The sequence below is a fragment of the Mirounga angustirostris genome, unplaced genomic scaffold (assembly GCF_029215605.1).
Source record: "Mirounga angustirostris isolate CCGP_5_RB_7025 unplaced genomic scaffold, mMirAng1.0.hap1 SCAF_9, whole genome shotgun sequence".
Lineage (NCBI taxonomy): Eukaryota > Metazoa > Chordata > Mammalia > Carnivora > Phocidae > Mirounga > Mirounga angustirostris.
Window position 1 is genome coordinate 43,576,578 of NW_026991717.1, and position 16,275 is coordinate 43,592,852.

Below are 16,275 nucleotides of genomic sequence, written 5' to 3' on the forward strand. Positions count from 1 at the left end.
GCATATAAGTATAGAAATATAATAGTGTAGTTAGCAGGTCATGTGTTGGCTCACAGGGAGAGATGATATTGGTCAAAGATGCTTATGGAAGTATAGGAATCCTATGGTTCTTTTGTACCTGTGTGTGAAACCATTGAAGCCAAACAGTAGGGGATAGGGGAGGAGAGAAAGTGACTAAACAGAGTGTGTGAAAAACAAATAAAAATTTATTTTTAATACCTGTGGTTACTTCAGAGTTAGTTCTTGATAGAAAGGGTCAAAGCGGAGTTCTACTAGGGAAGAAGTTAAAACTGAAGTTTATTGTAGGGATCAAAGGTCCTGTGTGTGGTTATGAGTGGATGCAATATGTGGGACGAGTGTCTATTTAGGGTAGTCATAAAGACTTCTCTCTTTTGGAGTATGTGACTCTTCTTTTAACTTCTGCCTTGCTGTTAAGAGATTAGATTCCAGGGCTAATATTGGACCTTTTCCCCTTGCTTTCAAAGATTGTGTGGTTATAGGTTTGCTGAAAGCAAAAGTAAAACCTGTATGTCTATCAGTAGGAGAATGTGGACCAAACGATGGTATATTTATACAGTGGACATTATAAAGCAGATAACATGAGTGAGCTAAAACTATGTGAAATGAAATGGGTATATCCTAAACATAAAAATGGAAAAAATTGAGTTGTAAAATGATAGTACAATTCTATATTATTTCGAATTTTACAACAAGCAAGACAATGGACAGTGCTATATATTGTTTATAGGGAATGCAATAGCGGTAAGTGTAAGAAAGCATTCATGGGAAGAATTCTCTAATTCAGCATAGTGTCTTTCTCTGAAAAGGAGAATAGAGGGGATGGGGTCTCAAAGAAGTAAACATAGGGCTTCAACCATATCTGTAATCGGGAAACAAGATCTGAAGGAAATATAGCAACTTGTAAGATTTGACAAAGCTAGATGATAGGTACACTGGGGAGGATTATCGTATTCTCTCTGCTTTTCCTTTATGCTGGAAGTATTTCAAAAGAAACAAGAAAAACAGTAACAAATCCATCAGTTTAACGTCAAAGTGTGATCATCACTTTAACTAAAAGGACCCCTGTTAAATCAAGAATGTATCCGTAGTGGGTACAGTTTCCACTGCCTAATGTGTCAGCAATCCAGGCCTCTCAGAACACCCCCTCATTGGTATGAGTCTATGTACTTTTCCTGGGTCTGGAGTGCAGCTAAGAAAGGATATCAGGTAGGTAACATCAGTAAGTTGTTTTGGGTAGGTCAGCTTGAAGTTCTTAAACAACTGTGGGGCTATCTCTCAAATTGTCCTTCAGACTTACTGAGGGGTGAATCGAAGTATATGATACGGGTGCTCTTTTCAACCATAGGAAACCAGAGGAGGTGGTGAAGTTAGCTCCTTTTCAGGCAGTTGTAATATCTTGGTTGGTATCACACTCAGGAATGAATATACAAGGGATTTCTGGGGAGTTAAATTGACATCTCTTCTCCTAGGACTGGGGCTTGGGGCAAACAAGAAATCCTTGGTCATTATCTCATGCTAAAATATCTCCCCATTTTCATTTAGGCTGGGAATCAGGCAGCTCAATAGGGGCCTACTTTGGGTAACAATGCAGGGCTTGCTGGATCTCAGGACTCTGAGAGCACAACCTGAGCTGAAATCAAGAGTTGAATGCTCAGCCAACAGAGCCACTCAGGTGCCCCAGATTTCTCCTTTAAAGATTGAGAAACCTGAGTTAAGGAGGCTAAGAAACTTGGCAAACAGCACAGCCTGAAAGTGGTACAGTTGATACAGAGCTCCCTGATTCAAAAGCTCTTGATCTTCCTCCCTCCCTCCCTTTCTTCCATCCTTTCTATCTTTCTCTCTTTTCTTTTTTCTTGTCACATATCCCCTTTCATAAAGGTAGGAGATGAATAAGATATTCCTTTCCTGCTCTGCGCTTTGGTTTTTAAAAATTCTTGTTAGATGCATTAGTTATTGTTCTAAGTGATATTATTCTTGATGAGTTGAATAGATATCTTAGGTTATGTCCAGATGCATATATACAGGGAATAAGAGCTACATTGAAGGAGAGAATCTTTTTACTTCTTGGTGGGGGTTAGAAATGAACAGCACTCTTCATGTACTGAGTTTGGATGGAAGTGAAGTGGAGCTGGTTCTGGGCCAGAAGAGAGAGAGGCAGAGTGGAGATGAGGAGATAGAGGGGAGAGAAGCATAGATCCAGGAACATACAAGAAAGATAGGAACAGACAAGGCAAGAAGAGTGATGGATGCAGGGGCTTGGGCGTGGATGCAGGCAGAAGTGTGTCTGCACACACGAGGAGTATCTCATACTATACAAGATGAAATACCTCTCTCCTGTATTTACTGCCCCAACTCTTTGTTGTTGTTGTTGTTGTTCAGATGGACATTGAATTTGAGGAACTGTAAATTAAGACATGGATGTGATATTCTGTGTTTTTATTCCTTTATATTAACAACAACTTGTTGTTGCTTTTTAGGTTGCTCTCAGTGAAGACGACTTAACAGTTTTAATGAAAATCTTGCTGGAAAATCTCAGAGAAGCTTCTTCACAGTCAAGCCCTACACAGTCTACCCAGGAGGCTGTAAGAGTAAGAAAAGATGTTCTGGGTGGGCCGGACCACCTCAAAGGTACAAATTGATGAAGATTTTTGCCTTGATCATGGAGAAAAATTAGTGTTAATGCTGTATTTATGTTTAGTGGTCTTTTTAGTTGTCCAGCATAATGTGGTATGAACTGATTCAATATTGTAGTGTTTACTCTGGAAAATTGGCTGGTACAGGGTCTGAGGCTGCCTTGGAGCTCCCAAGGAAAGGAGGTATGCTCATTGTCTTCTATAAGGGGAGAGGCGATCTGTTGTCTGCAGGATACATGTTTGCCCTTTACTTGTAAAATGTGAATTTGCTGAATTCAGGAGCCACCGAGATGGTAGACCTTGAGAGAGAGCAAATTAGGCACGCGGCAAAATAAGGTCCCAAAATAATAGAGAGAAAAGGGTCTTGGTATCCTACTCAGATGACTGACCCATAACAAAGCTGTGTAAAAACAGCTTTACTTATCTGGTTTTATTAGTGAATGATGTAGTCACATACATAAGGGAATTTTCCAGATTATTAGAATGGACTCTTTTAAAAGCACTGAGCCTTTTAAATTCAGTCATTTTAAAAAGATAATTTTTATAAAATAAAAGTGTCCTTCTTGCTCAAAACAGTTATATAAAATATACTTTTACTCTTTTTTCATCATTTAAAGTCATTGACGTGAACATCATGTTTTATTAGACTTGTAAATATTAGGTTAAAATTTCCATGGCTGAAAAGATTTGAAGTACACCTTGTCCTTCTTATAAATGTCCCCAGACTGCTCTGCTTTTATAATGCTCAGATTATCAGCTATTACTTCAGAAAGTAATAGAGATCAAACTGCCAGTTAATAATGCCATTAATATTGCTTCTCCTATAGTTGGGCCCAGTGTGTTTTGAAATATCACAAAATAGGGGCGCCTGGGTGGCTCAGTTGGTTAAGCAACTGCCTTCGGCTCAGGTCATGACCCTGGAGCCCCAGGATCGAGTCCCGCATCGGGCTCCCTGCTCGGCAGGGAGTCTGCTTCTCCCTCTCATCCTCCCCCTCTCATGCTCTCTGTCTCCCATTCTCTCTCTCAGATAAATAAATAAAAAATCTTAAAAAAAAAAAAAAGAAATATCACAAAATAAATGACTAGAGCAGTGTGCACACAAGGTTTTTGTTTTAGGTGGATAGTAATGAGTGCTACATGAACTTGGTGAGGCCAACATCCCTCCCCAGATTGGGTTTATGCTACAGTACGGATAAATGCTAGATAAGCAGGCTCTTGCTATGGTTAGACAGGAACTATGTACAGATGAATAAAAATAGCAGGCAGGCTTTATGTGATTAATGATCTCATTATATTCAGCTGTGGTCCATTTGTGTTTCTGGTTCTGGCTATATGGTTAATGTGGTCCTTGGGAAAACTTGTGAATTCAGATGAAAGCAGCAGACAGTGAAGATTGGAATATGAATTACTTTCAGGAAAAGTGAAGGAAAAAACCCCTAGTGTTTCCCGACTTGGAGAAGCCTTTATGTGGTTAAAGTTATGCAATGTTTACTCTTCCAGTATCTTGTTAAGAGCACTTCCCTGTAAATGATCAAAGAGTAGAATCAATCTCCAAAAGATGATAAAATGACTTTGTAAGAGTGATTGACAAGCAGTATCTATTCTTAATCTTACCGTCTAAAAAGTTTTTTCCTAATAATGAGGGAATGGACAAAATTACTTCTTGAAATCTCTTTTACCTCAGAATTCCAAAGGCTCTCTGCCCCATATTGTATTTGAGCTCTGTTTGACTCTGCTATGAATTATATTCTGTTCTTGTCAAGGGTAATGAGTTGGGTGTTTCGGTAATGAAAGATAGTGAGAATTGCACTGTGCTGGCAGAGGACCTGTTACTATCTAGTTGTCTGTTCAAGGACAGAGTTATTTTTCTTTGCCTCCAATTTCATAAGCTCTTGACATTGGCTTATAACCATTTAAGTTAAATGCTTTGATAATTGTAAACTACTCTATTATGAGCAGTCTCACTCTGGGGGTGCTTTTTAAAAAACGTAGATGGCCTGCCCCTGTCATTTTGCCCTGTGCTAAACATATAGAATAAATCATTGCCATTTTAATTGTCTTATAATATGGCTTAAAGAATCCTAGAAAGTATGATACATATTTAGAATAATAAGTTATCTTAGCTTTTTAAATAAGTATAAAATAATGTACCTACTTAAAGCTTTTTAATTTTCATACTTATGTTTGATCCGTCAGAACAAAATTTGCCAGAATCAAAGCTTTCTATGGACCAAAGTGTCACTCTTCAATTTGACTTTCACTTTGAATCTCTTTCCATTGTCCTTTATAACAATGATATCAACCAGGTATGTAGTAAATGTCTTTATTTAGAAAAAATCTTTAGCTCTTGATATTTACTTTTAGAATATTGGCATTTTTTGATTTGACTAGTTAAAAAATTAATATGTCTCTTAAATTCTGTTTGGCCTACAGAATATACATTGGTCTTGCTCTTTCTTCACTTTGTTAGTATTTCTAATCTTACTCAGTTAAGGAAAAGTTTTTACTTCTTTCCAAGTAACATCAGCACTGAAACCACTTAGATCCATCTCTAGTAGAGGAATTTTATATGTGAATAATTAATTATATGTGTAATTTTATTACATAGCTATATATGTATACATATATAACTAAGGAGAATAATTTAGTAGTAGCTTTAGAACATTAAAAGATTCTTTTAAAATTCATGATTATCCAGGATACATAAGCATTAATTATGTTTCTTTTTTTTGCATTAATTATATTTCTATTGAATAAATATTATATGTAATAGATATGTATGAAAGATACTTATCAGTGGATTGAAGAACCAAGATCTAGTGCCATGATTTGAAGTAATTAATGTACCAGTGGTATTTTAGAAAGTTATTTTTTGTTATGTAGATAGTATCTTTAATAAATATTTTTATTAGATCAGTTGTCATAATACTCACAATAAATACATCATATGATAATAACCGTAGTCTGCATTTATTATATCTGTTGTTAATGTTTATTTATGTTACCTTATGTTTTATATTGTTTTCTCAAGAGTTACATAATATTCATATATTATTAATGTTGAGCCTTGAGCTAGTATTTGCCATTTATGCAATGAAGTACTTTCATTTCTAATGTTTAATGTTAATGAAAAAACAGAAAATGAACTATTGGAAAACGAACAGTGAAATGTATTCTTCATTTCACTTAAGGTACCATCATTCTACTGGTTTCCCAGCCTTAGAATGTTGGTATCTTTTTTTGCTTCTTTCTTTGTTGACCTTTATTCATTAGACACTGAGTATTGTCATTTTTTTCTTCGTTCTTTCCCGTCACTTCTCACTACTACTTTATTTGAAACTTCTTCGTTCACCCTACTGCAGCGGCTTCCTTGTTTGTTGCTCTTTTTCCGTTCATCCACACTAGACAGTGGCACAAGTTCACTTTCCTAAATGAATCTCATGGAGCCATTTACAGCTTCCCATTCCACTAAAAACCACCCCGTATTATGTTATCTGAGTTTTAGCTTATTAAAAAAATTCAGTGGCTCCAAGTTGTTTACACCAGTAACTGTATAGTGCGATCAGCAGATGTGTCACAGGTCATTTCTGTATCAATAATTACAGACCAAAAGTCTGTGAATTATTTACATTTTTAAAACTTACATTCCAAATTTGCCGATGATGTCAGTAATGCCCGAGCCATACGCATGCAGTGTACTGCGCGCGTGCAGCGTGACAGATGCAGAGTTAGAACGAGTGTGCCGGGAATGGCACCTCACCGGCACCCCTCGTATCAGTGCCGTCGTCCATAGGGAGCAGTTCTAACTGAGGTTGTTCACTTCCCTGAAGAGATTTTTGTTGGTTGGTTTGTTGCTGTTGCTTTCTTTTTTGCGGGAGCGGTTGTTGTTTTAGTCCGGGCATACAGACTTTACCTACAGAATTTGGAGGTAATGTGTTACGATTAAATAAAGATTGAGTTCCTTTTTCCTGTAAATGAAAGTTTAAATCTTTGGTTGGAGATTTGAGGCCTCGGTTAGGCCCCTGTGTTTCCAGCCCTCATTCCCTACCATTCTTTTTTTTTTTTAAGTTTTTATTTAAATTCTAGTTGGTTAACATATGGTGTAATTGGTTTCAGGAGTAGAATTTAGTGATTCAACACTTACATATCCTACCATTCTTTAATTGGAATATTCAAGCCTAAGCAGCTTGTACCTTGTGCCCTTGGAGCATCTTTGAACTGTTTACTCATGTTTTTTCCCCATCTAGAGTATCTTCTACCTCCTCCTAGCCTGTACAATCTCACCCAGCCTCTGAGGCTCAATTCACTTCTCACTTTCATAAATTTTTCTCAGCCCACAGTGATCTCTTTGACCCTCTGAGCTTTTGTTATTTGTATTCTTTACCTAATCACTTAATATTCTTTGTGGAATATGGGAGGATTAAATATGAATTAAATAAATGACTACATGTCAGTCTTTGATCAGTTATAACTCCTTGTGATGGTTCTTGTAATGTATTTCTATTTTCTATATTTGTTAGGGTGTAAGCTCACTGAGATCACCTACTATGTCTTGTTCTTTCTCATAAACACATAGTTCCTATCACAGTGTTTTTTTACAGAAGAGCTCTTTAAATATTTATTAGTTAGACTGATTAATAAAAATATTTCCTGATTATTTGCATTAAACTGTGATGTAAATTTTCATATATTAACCATTGTTGAATATCAGCATGCACACACATATTTTTTTGTATATACCTATACACTCACAAACATACATATTATTGTTTTATTCTTATGTTTTAACACCCATGCTTTTAAATTTTATTGATTTGCCTTTTGTCTCTGAGTTAAGAAATGTGTTTAAAAGTAATTGCCTACTATTTAAAGATAATTGATTCTTTTGCTTGAAAATATGCCACAGGAATCCAAACTTTCATTTCACAATGACAGTTTCCGGCTTGGTGAACTCAGACTACATCTTATGGCCTCTGTAGGGAAGATGTTTAAGGATGGCTCAATGAATGTCAGCCTTAAACTTAAGACATGCACTCTTGATGATCTCAGAGAAGGCATTGAGAGAGCAACATCAAGGTTTGTCATCTCTGAACTTGCTGTACATTATGTAAGGTTGACATTGTACCTTGCCTTGCTGCCAGGCATTGATTGCTAGGCTTGGGATTATCAAAAGAGGTCTTTGGTCGTACTTCAGTTTGAAGTGCATCAAGAAGTAGTGCTAATATCAGATTCAATTGCTTTGAAGTTTGAATTAAAGGGGCATTTAATAATAAAATGGTGTACCGTCTTAAAAGCGGGAACTAAGAGAATGTTAGAATTTTAATAATGAAATCCACATGGGGTGGTTTGTTGGTAATATTTTTCTAAATTGTCTCCAGTAGGCAGGATTTTTTTTTTAATGTCTGAAAGTTTTAAATTTTTGTCTTACTTATTTTGTCTTTATACATATATTTTTTAAAGATTTATTTATTTGAGAGAGAGCACGAGTGGGGTAAGGAGCAGGAGAAGCAGACTCAAGTGGGGTGAGGTGTAGAGAGAGAGAGGGAGAAGCAGACTCTCCGCTGAGCAGGGAGCCTGATGTGGGGCTCGATCCCTGGTCTCCAGGATCATGACCTGAGCTGAAGGCAGACGCTTAACCGACTGAGCCTCCCAGGTGCCCCAATTTTGTCTATATATTTTAAAACAGCGTTCTGAAATTTCTTTCAGAGTTTTACTAGAAATGGAATCCCTAGCATTTTCACCTTATCACCCCAGTTTTAAAACATTAACTTTTATCAACCTTCAATAAAGTGGGAAATAATGTAACTTTAATAGTGAAATTATATTTTTATTCCTCCGTCAAATAATGAGACATAATATTTTTGTGCTTGATGTTCTTTGGAGAAAAACTATGCTGCTCCCTAAACTGGGACTCCACTGAATACATACTGGATACTTCTGAGCCCTTTGTTTTTCCTAGAGATGAATAAATGAGGAAAGAGTGCTAGCATGCAACCAGCTTTTCTAGTTTGCAAATTTCGTGTTTGGGGTGGCAGTCCACTGTTGCGTAGGCAAGAATGATAAAGGCCTTCCTCTATTTGGTAACCTGCTTGTCCCAGCACATGTGAGGATGTGTGGGAACAATCATTGCAGACCCTTATTAAACACTGGCTGATATGAATTGGATTGAATACTTTTGGACTCAAATTATAGAGGATGTTTGGAGATAAATTCGTTCAGGGAGGTTTTATTTTGTAAAATAATATAAAGTGGTTGTCCTTTAAATTTTGTGGGACCACATTAATGTGTTTTGTTAATTGCTGAAATCCCTTTCAGTAGTCATTCATTCATTTTTCTGCTATTGCATTATAATTATAAAATATTCTGTAATTGCTTAATAACATGAATCATAGGAGACTATGCCTTGGTTGCTTATTAGCTAATTAGACTGTGGTTAACACTGATCTGTTTTTTAAGATTAAAAACTCGAAGGTGAAAGATTATTAAGATGTTTAGGAAATTTTTCACCTTTTAAATTATTTTTGCAAGAATAAAATAATGAATGTATATATTTTTTAGAATGATTGATAAAAAGAATGACCAAGATGACAACAGTTCCATGATTGATATAAGTTACAAACAAAGCAAAACTGGAAGTCACATTGATGCTGTTCTTGATAAGCTATACGTATGCGCCAGTGTGGAGTTTCTGATGACTGTGGCAGATTTCTTTATCAAAGCTGTGTCTCAGAATCCAGAAAATATGGCAAAAGAAGCACAGATGCCGCTACGGCAGACAGCCACAGCAAAAATGAAGATGGAGAAAGGTTAGCAGAACTTATCTGTTGTAGATGACAACTTGTTAACAAAGATTACAGACAAGAAAAAGGATGAATGGACAATTTAAGAAAGTAAAATTGCTCTTTCCAATTTAAATATATTCTGTGGAAAAACTTTAGTAAGCATAAATTTTTCAGAGTTAGAGTAGAAATATTTATCGGATTAGGGGCTAGGAAACACCTGCTCTGGTTCCAACTCTGCCATTAACATTGCCTTACTTATCCAAAAATTGAGGGAGTTAATCTGGGTCTTTGGTTGGCAGCCTGTTTTATAGAAGGGCAATCTTTTATTTAAAGAAAATATATGGAAGAATTATAGCATATTGAAGAACAATTGAACAAATAGAAGCAGAGGGTGGGCGTATTGGAGCACCTAGCATGATGCCCCTGGACATCACTATAAACACCTTAAACTCAGTGGAGTGTTTGTGGATGTCTGGTCTTAGTGTACACTGAAGTCACTTCCCTGTTCAATAAATTGTTTATTCCAGCATTACCAAGTAGACCAGTGATTTTCTTTGTTAAATTATGACTCTCTAAGGTGAGGCATTTATCTTTCTAATGTATAACTCAGCAAGACTGGAAAATGCCATTTATTGGCAAGGTCAGAATTTGATTTTTCCATTTACCTTTCCTAAACAGTAATCACATATGATATCTCTATATTCATACACATATTTAGTGTATTTATACTATAGATTGTAGGACACTATGTATTTTATGGTAAAGTCAAAGCGAACTTTGATAAAAAGCATCTCTTATCCTCTTCCTGATATTCCCCTCTCCTGTTTTCCCCTCCTTGTCCCTGCAACATAGCATAATACACACTCATGTACATAATGTACACACCTTAATTCTGACAAAAATAACTTCAAAATAAGATTATTCTTGCTAGGTCAAAGTGGAAATGATCTTCTTATGACAGATCAGATTGCATTATCCCACACAATCAGCATTTGTTAATAATCATTTATCATTAGTATTAATCAACTATTAACATTGTTAATTCTACCATATCTATTATAGCAAGATATTAGAAACAGCTTAGTGACTTATAGACAACATATACTCAAGAAACAAGAGATATTTTACTACAACTTTTTTTGGTTCCTATTTTTTTTTTCTTCAGATGACTCTGTAAGACCAAACATGACTTTAAAGGCCAAGATCACAGATCCAGAAGTGGTATTTGTTGCCAGTCTGACGAAGGCTGATGCTCCTGCTCTGACAGCCTCATTCCAGTGTAACCTGTCTCTGTCAACATCCAAACTTGAACAGATGATGGAAGCTTCTGTGAGAGATCTTAAAGTCCTTGCTTGCCCTTTTCTCAGAGAAAAAAGAGGAAGAAACATTACCACAGTAAGAATTAGTTTATTCTAAGCTTGGATTGAGAATGGCAGAAATGGTGGATTCATAGAATCCTAGAACGTGAGAGCTCTGTAAGACTTCAGAGATTATTTACTACAAACCTGAGGTTTTACAGATAAGGATGTTGAGTTCCAAAGATGTTAAATGATTCAGCCATAGCTGCTAGTGACAGAACTGGGAACTACCTTTAGACTCATTTTCTTTTCATTGTGCCATCTTTTATTGAGCAGTATTTGAATTTTAGTACAAATCAACATTCCTTTTGAGCTGTTTCTGTTGTTTACCACAGTATATCCAGTGAATGACTGAACGAATGCATGAACAATTATTAAAATCTTTAAGCTTAGAATGAAAAAAAATTCAATTGGAGTCATGAGACCAAAAGAGATTGTGTTTTGCTGTTTTAAAAGTTAACTTCAAAAAATAAAATAAAATAAAATAAAAGTTAACTTCAATTATGTGTTCACATTATTGTTGAAAAATATGATTTTACTTAACTTAATTGCCATACCAATAATTTTTAAATGTTAAATTGAGGATTTAACATTAAAAAGGATCGTTATATGACTCATTTGCAGTGTTTTATTTTTTTTTTAAGATTATTTATTTATTTGACAGAGAGAAACACAGTGAGAGAGGGAAGACAAGCAGGGGGAGTGGGAGAGAGAGAAGCAGGCTTCCCATGGAGCAGGGAGCCTGATGCGGGGCTTGATCCCAGGACCCTGGGATCATGACCTGAGCCGAAGGTAGACGCTAAACAACTGAGCCACCCAGGCACCCCTGCGGTATTATTTTAAATAAATTAAATAAATTAAAATTTGTGGGCCAAATGGCTTACAGAAAGAAATGCAATGCTAGGCTTAGTCAGTACTTTATCATGAAGCATTCTTTTGGCCTGTCACAGAAAGCTTGTATTAATCCATTAAAAGCTCATCCTAATTTTTTTTAAATGAAAGTTAATGCAACACTAATTCCTTATTCAATTCAGGTGCAAGGTTAGTTTATTTCCTTGATGATATATGTATATAAATATAAGCTTCATAGTTTTAATACATCGTTGGATTTGAAGATTTGAAATTTGTTCTTATAAGGACCTTAGCTGATATTCAAGACTGACCTCTTGTTGATCATATGGAAACTGTTCATTACCTATCTTACCACAGTCTTTTTTTAAGGTGTTAACAGGACTCCTTGTTTAAAATAAGTCTCAGGTGATTTAGTAGTCATAAAAATTACAATGAAATAGCAGTTTAATTTCCTCATATACTTCTTTGTGAATATAATACTTTAACATAGTCTTTACCTCATTTTTACAGATATTTTAAATGCATGTTTTACAGAGGGCATCATTAAAACGTATTTTAATGAAAGGAAACATTTTAAACTTCTATTAGTAAGTGTGCATCATTACTTAAGAATTTGATGTAGAGGAATTGATCAGAACTGCTTAAAATACTTTTCCAATGTTAACAGATTTGTCATAGTTCAGAAGAGCCCTCACAAGAAATTCTCAGCTAGTTTAATTTACCTTTTGCTTTTAGTAGTAGGCTATAGTTAAAGATCTCCAGTTAAGTAAGACATATTCTTGTGTGTATTTTATATGTGTGTGTGTGTGTATATATAAAACAGATCTATTACTAAGGAAATGTGAATTTGATTTATTTGTTTTTAGGTCTTACAGCCCTGTTCTTTATTTATGGAAAAATGTATGTGGGCCTCAGGAAAACAAAATATAAGTATTATGGTTGAAGAATTTATAATTAAGGTTAGTGCCTATCATGTTATTTGGGTAAAAATTCTTATTTTTCTAACAATATCTTTTGATCTCTTTTGTAACTACAGCATTATGCTAGTCACCTCACATACTCAAACAGTAAATACCACTAACGTTAAAATGCATTTTTCTTTAAAGCAAATATTTATTTCTTTTTAAAAAGAGTACTTTTAAATATCTACAAATGATCAGTATAGTTTTTGTCTATTATTTTTGCATGTATGTGTGTTGGGGAGATTGGGGGACAACAGAGATAGGGTGGGAAGAGAAGGGGAAGGAGGGATGGAAAAATGAAGTTGCTGTTATTTGTCATAAGTTATTTTTAGGTTTTTATTTGAGATATAATTTGAATTTAATAATTATGTAATTAAATGTTTTATTTGTCTTATAAAATATTTATGACAGATGAATGCTAGAAATAAGTTATTGGATTTGCTTTTTTTTAAATCTCTTACATTTGAAGTATTGAAAAAAAAACTCTCTCTTCTCCAGTGGCATTTGTATTTTTTAAATATGACCTCATGATTGGTTAGAAATGGAAGATTTAGAATACTTTCCAAAATCTATTTCTCTCTCTGTCCAAAGGACACAAAATTGAGGTTCTGATAGTAGCTTTACTATAAAATAGCCAATAGTGATTAAACCAAGGCTCAAACTAATGTCATTTGAATTACCATACAAATAACAATGTAGTTTTCTCTCAATATTTTAAAGTACTAGGTAGTTCTAGATTGTATTTTGTTAACAGATTTACTTTTTTAAAAACTTAAAGTATGGGAGGATTGTCTTTCTTTGTATATCAGTTTGTTTATTCAGCTAACACTTTTTGAGCTCTTACTATGAATGAAAAATGTCCTGTTCAAGGCATTGGGGATACATAGTCCCTACCTTCAAAAAACTTAAGGACATATTAAGAAGCAAATCAGTGAGTCCAGCTTTCAGAGGTAGAGGCATGCACAATATGCTGTTGGGAGCACAGACAAAGGGCCTCTAACTCAGACCAGGACATCAGGGTAAGCTGCCTTGAAGTGGGGCTACTTGAACTAAGTTTTGAAAATCTGATGAAGGTTAGATGGAGAGGGAGGATGAGGATTATCAAGACAGTACCGACAATATGCACAAAAGCAGAGGTATGAAAAACCCTTTACAGGCTTAGAGGGGTGATCCCACGTGGCTGGAGAGAAGGGTGTGGTGGAGTTGTAAGATTGAGAGCACTAATTATAGGTGACATTAATAAGGCAAGAACAAAAAAGTGACTTAGTTGACAGGTAAGTTTGGGAAGATGTACATACCAGATCCTTCTTTTGGTGTTGTAATCATATATTCTTAGCATATTAAACAAGTAGAGGTTGTGAGAACTGAACAGTATAGGAATCCACTTAACTTATTTAACCCAGTATTGCTCAAACTTTGGGAAACCCTTGCTAGCTAATTGATTAGGCATCAGATCACAAAGGCCTTTGTGTCCTAAGCTAAAGAGAAGTTTGAACTTTGTCCTTAAAATTAGGGGAAGTTGAAGATTTTAGGCATAGGAATGGCATGCCCAAGTTTGGGTTTTAGAAAAATAATGCTGGTGGAAGTGTGGAGGGTGGGCCATGAGGGTGCTGACTGGACCTAGAGGACCTTGTCATGTAGAACTAAGGCACAGTGATAGGAATGAGGAGGTGAGCAAAGATACCATACAAAGATAGTAAGAGGTGGATTTTGCAAATCTTGGGCTAAGTGTTAGGGAATCTGTGGTGATTCATAGGCTGTTTGTATCAGTAAGACAAATGAAAGCCATGTATGTATATACCTTGATGAGCATCATACGCTTTGGCTTAGTTAATGCAGCAGCTTGAAAAATGAAAAATTCAGTTATACTTCTACATTTTTCTGTTTGCATAACACTATTTTACTCTGAATCGATCAATTTTAATTTTAGGTTTTGACAGTTGACATATAACGTTAATTACTTAATTCCAGAATAACCTGGGCAGAAATCATTGTTATGAGGTTAGTTGTCTTGACATACCATTTTGTGTATTCCCTTTGGTTTTCCTTAGGTATGAACGTAATATATTTAATATTTACCTATATTTAATTCATTTTTAAATTTTCATGTTATGTATTCTTCTCATCTGAGAAATAATTTATTCTTAAAATTTTTCTGCTTGCTTTTTTAAAGATTTCGCCCATAATTCTGAATACTGTGATGACAATCATGGCTGCTATGTCTCCAAAGACAAAAGAAGATGAATCCAAAGATACATCTAAGGAAACAGAAAACCTTTGGGGTGTCAAACCTATTAGTGATTGTAACTCTTGGTTTCTTGGTGTTGACCTGGCAAGAGAAATAACAGAAAATTTCAAAGACTTTCAACATCCATCAGTAGAGGAAAAGTGTGCTGTTGTTGTAGAGTCGGTTCAGGTTACCTTAGAATGTGGCCTTGGGCATCGAACTGTACCTTTATTACTGGCGGAGTCTAAGTTTTCAGGAAACATTAAAAATTGGACTTCCCTTATGGCTGCTACTGCTGACATGACATTAGAGGTACGACCACAGCATTTAGTGCTTCCAGAGCCAGCTTCTCAAAAGTACAGTTGCAGGATTAAGATGTGAGCTTTTCTTGTTTGTGCATGGCCGCAGCGAGTGTTTATATATGAATAGATAACACATTCTAACATTTAACTTGTTGATGTGTAGTAGTATTTAGTTGATCATTATTTTTTAAAGTTTTTTTTGTTAAACAATTTGTTTATGGCAGTAAAGTAAGAAAGAAAAGGAAAATGCACCCTCTTTAGAGATATTCTTTGTGTCTTTAGGCATGTTAAAATGACGATTGACATATACATTAATTACATAATATTTTTTCCTACTGGTTATAGAAATATGTGGTTAAAGTTGAAAGACTCTGTTATTATAATTCTGTGCCTTTCCAGGTTCACTATTACAATGAGACCCATGCTGTTTGGGAGCCACTGATTGAGAGAGTGGAGGGGAAGAGACAATGGAATTTAAGGCTTAATGTAAGGAAACCATAAAATATCTTTATGTTGAACTGCAGTAAGGGCATTCACTTACATTTTTCAGTTCAGTGATTCTCAAGATGTGGTCTAGGATTCTGGAGTCCCTTTCAGGGCGTTCATGGGATCAGAACTATTTTCAGTAATACTCAGACATTATATGTCATTTTTATTCTCATTCTCTCATGAGTATACGATGGAATTTTCCAGAGACTATGTGATATTGCAACAGAATGAATACTGAGGCAGAAATGAGAATCCACCTGTCTTCTCTTAAGGCAGGCACTAGAGAGATTTGTAAGTGCCCCTCTTTTTACTATTAAAGATAACTTTAATAGTTATCTTTCATTAAAATATTAATTTTTATAATTTTATAATTAAAAATAATATTAAAATTATTTATATTTATATATAGTAATATATAATATAATATATAATAATATTAAAAATATTCAACATATAATTATTTATGTTGAATATGAATAAATATTATCCAACATATAATTATTTTTAAATGAATAAAGTTTTCTCAGTTTTAGTTTCTAATAGAGTTCACGTGATAGGTATAATCCATATAAATGAAGCTTTTTGAGATCCTCCTTGGTTTTAAGAGACCAAAAAATTTGAGAAAACTTGAATTCTAGTTGATTTTTTT

The 16,275-nt window shown here is 35.0% G+C and overlaps 1 protein-coding gene across 1 annotated transcript in view; it reads left to right on the forward strand.

The window, feature by feature from the left end:
• Nucleotides 1-16,275, forward strand: part of VPS13C (vacuolar protein sorting 13 homolog C) — a 179,419-nt gene that overhangs the window by 108,829 nt on the left and 54,315 nt on the right. The window contains exons 46-53 of the mRNA XM_045899939.3: nt 2,499-2,649; nt 4,851-4,960; nt 7,561-7,730; nt 9,213-9,460; nt 10,602-10,831; nt 12,513-12,605; nt 14,782-15,147; nt 15,537-15,623. Coding sequence (XP_045755895.1) covers nt 2,499-2,649; nt 4,851-4,960; nt 7,561-7,730; nt 9,213-9,460; nt 10,602-10,831; nt 12,513-12,605; nt 14,782-15,147; nt 15,537-15,623 — 1,455 coding nt within the window. The remainder of the gene's footprint in view (nt 1-2,498; nt 2,650-4,850; nt 4,961-7,560; nt 7,731-9,212; nt 9,461-10,601; nt 10,832-12,512; nt 12,606-14,781; nt 15,148-15,536; nt 15,624-16,275) is intronic.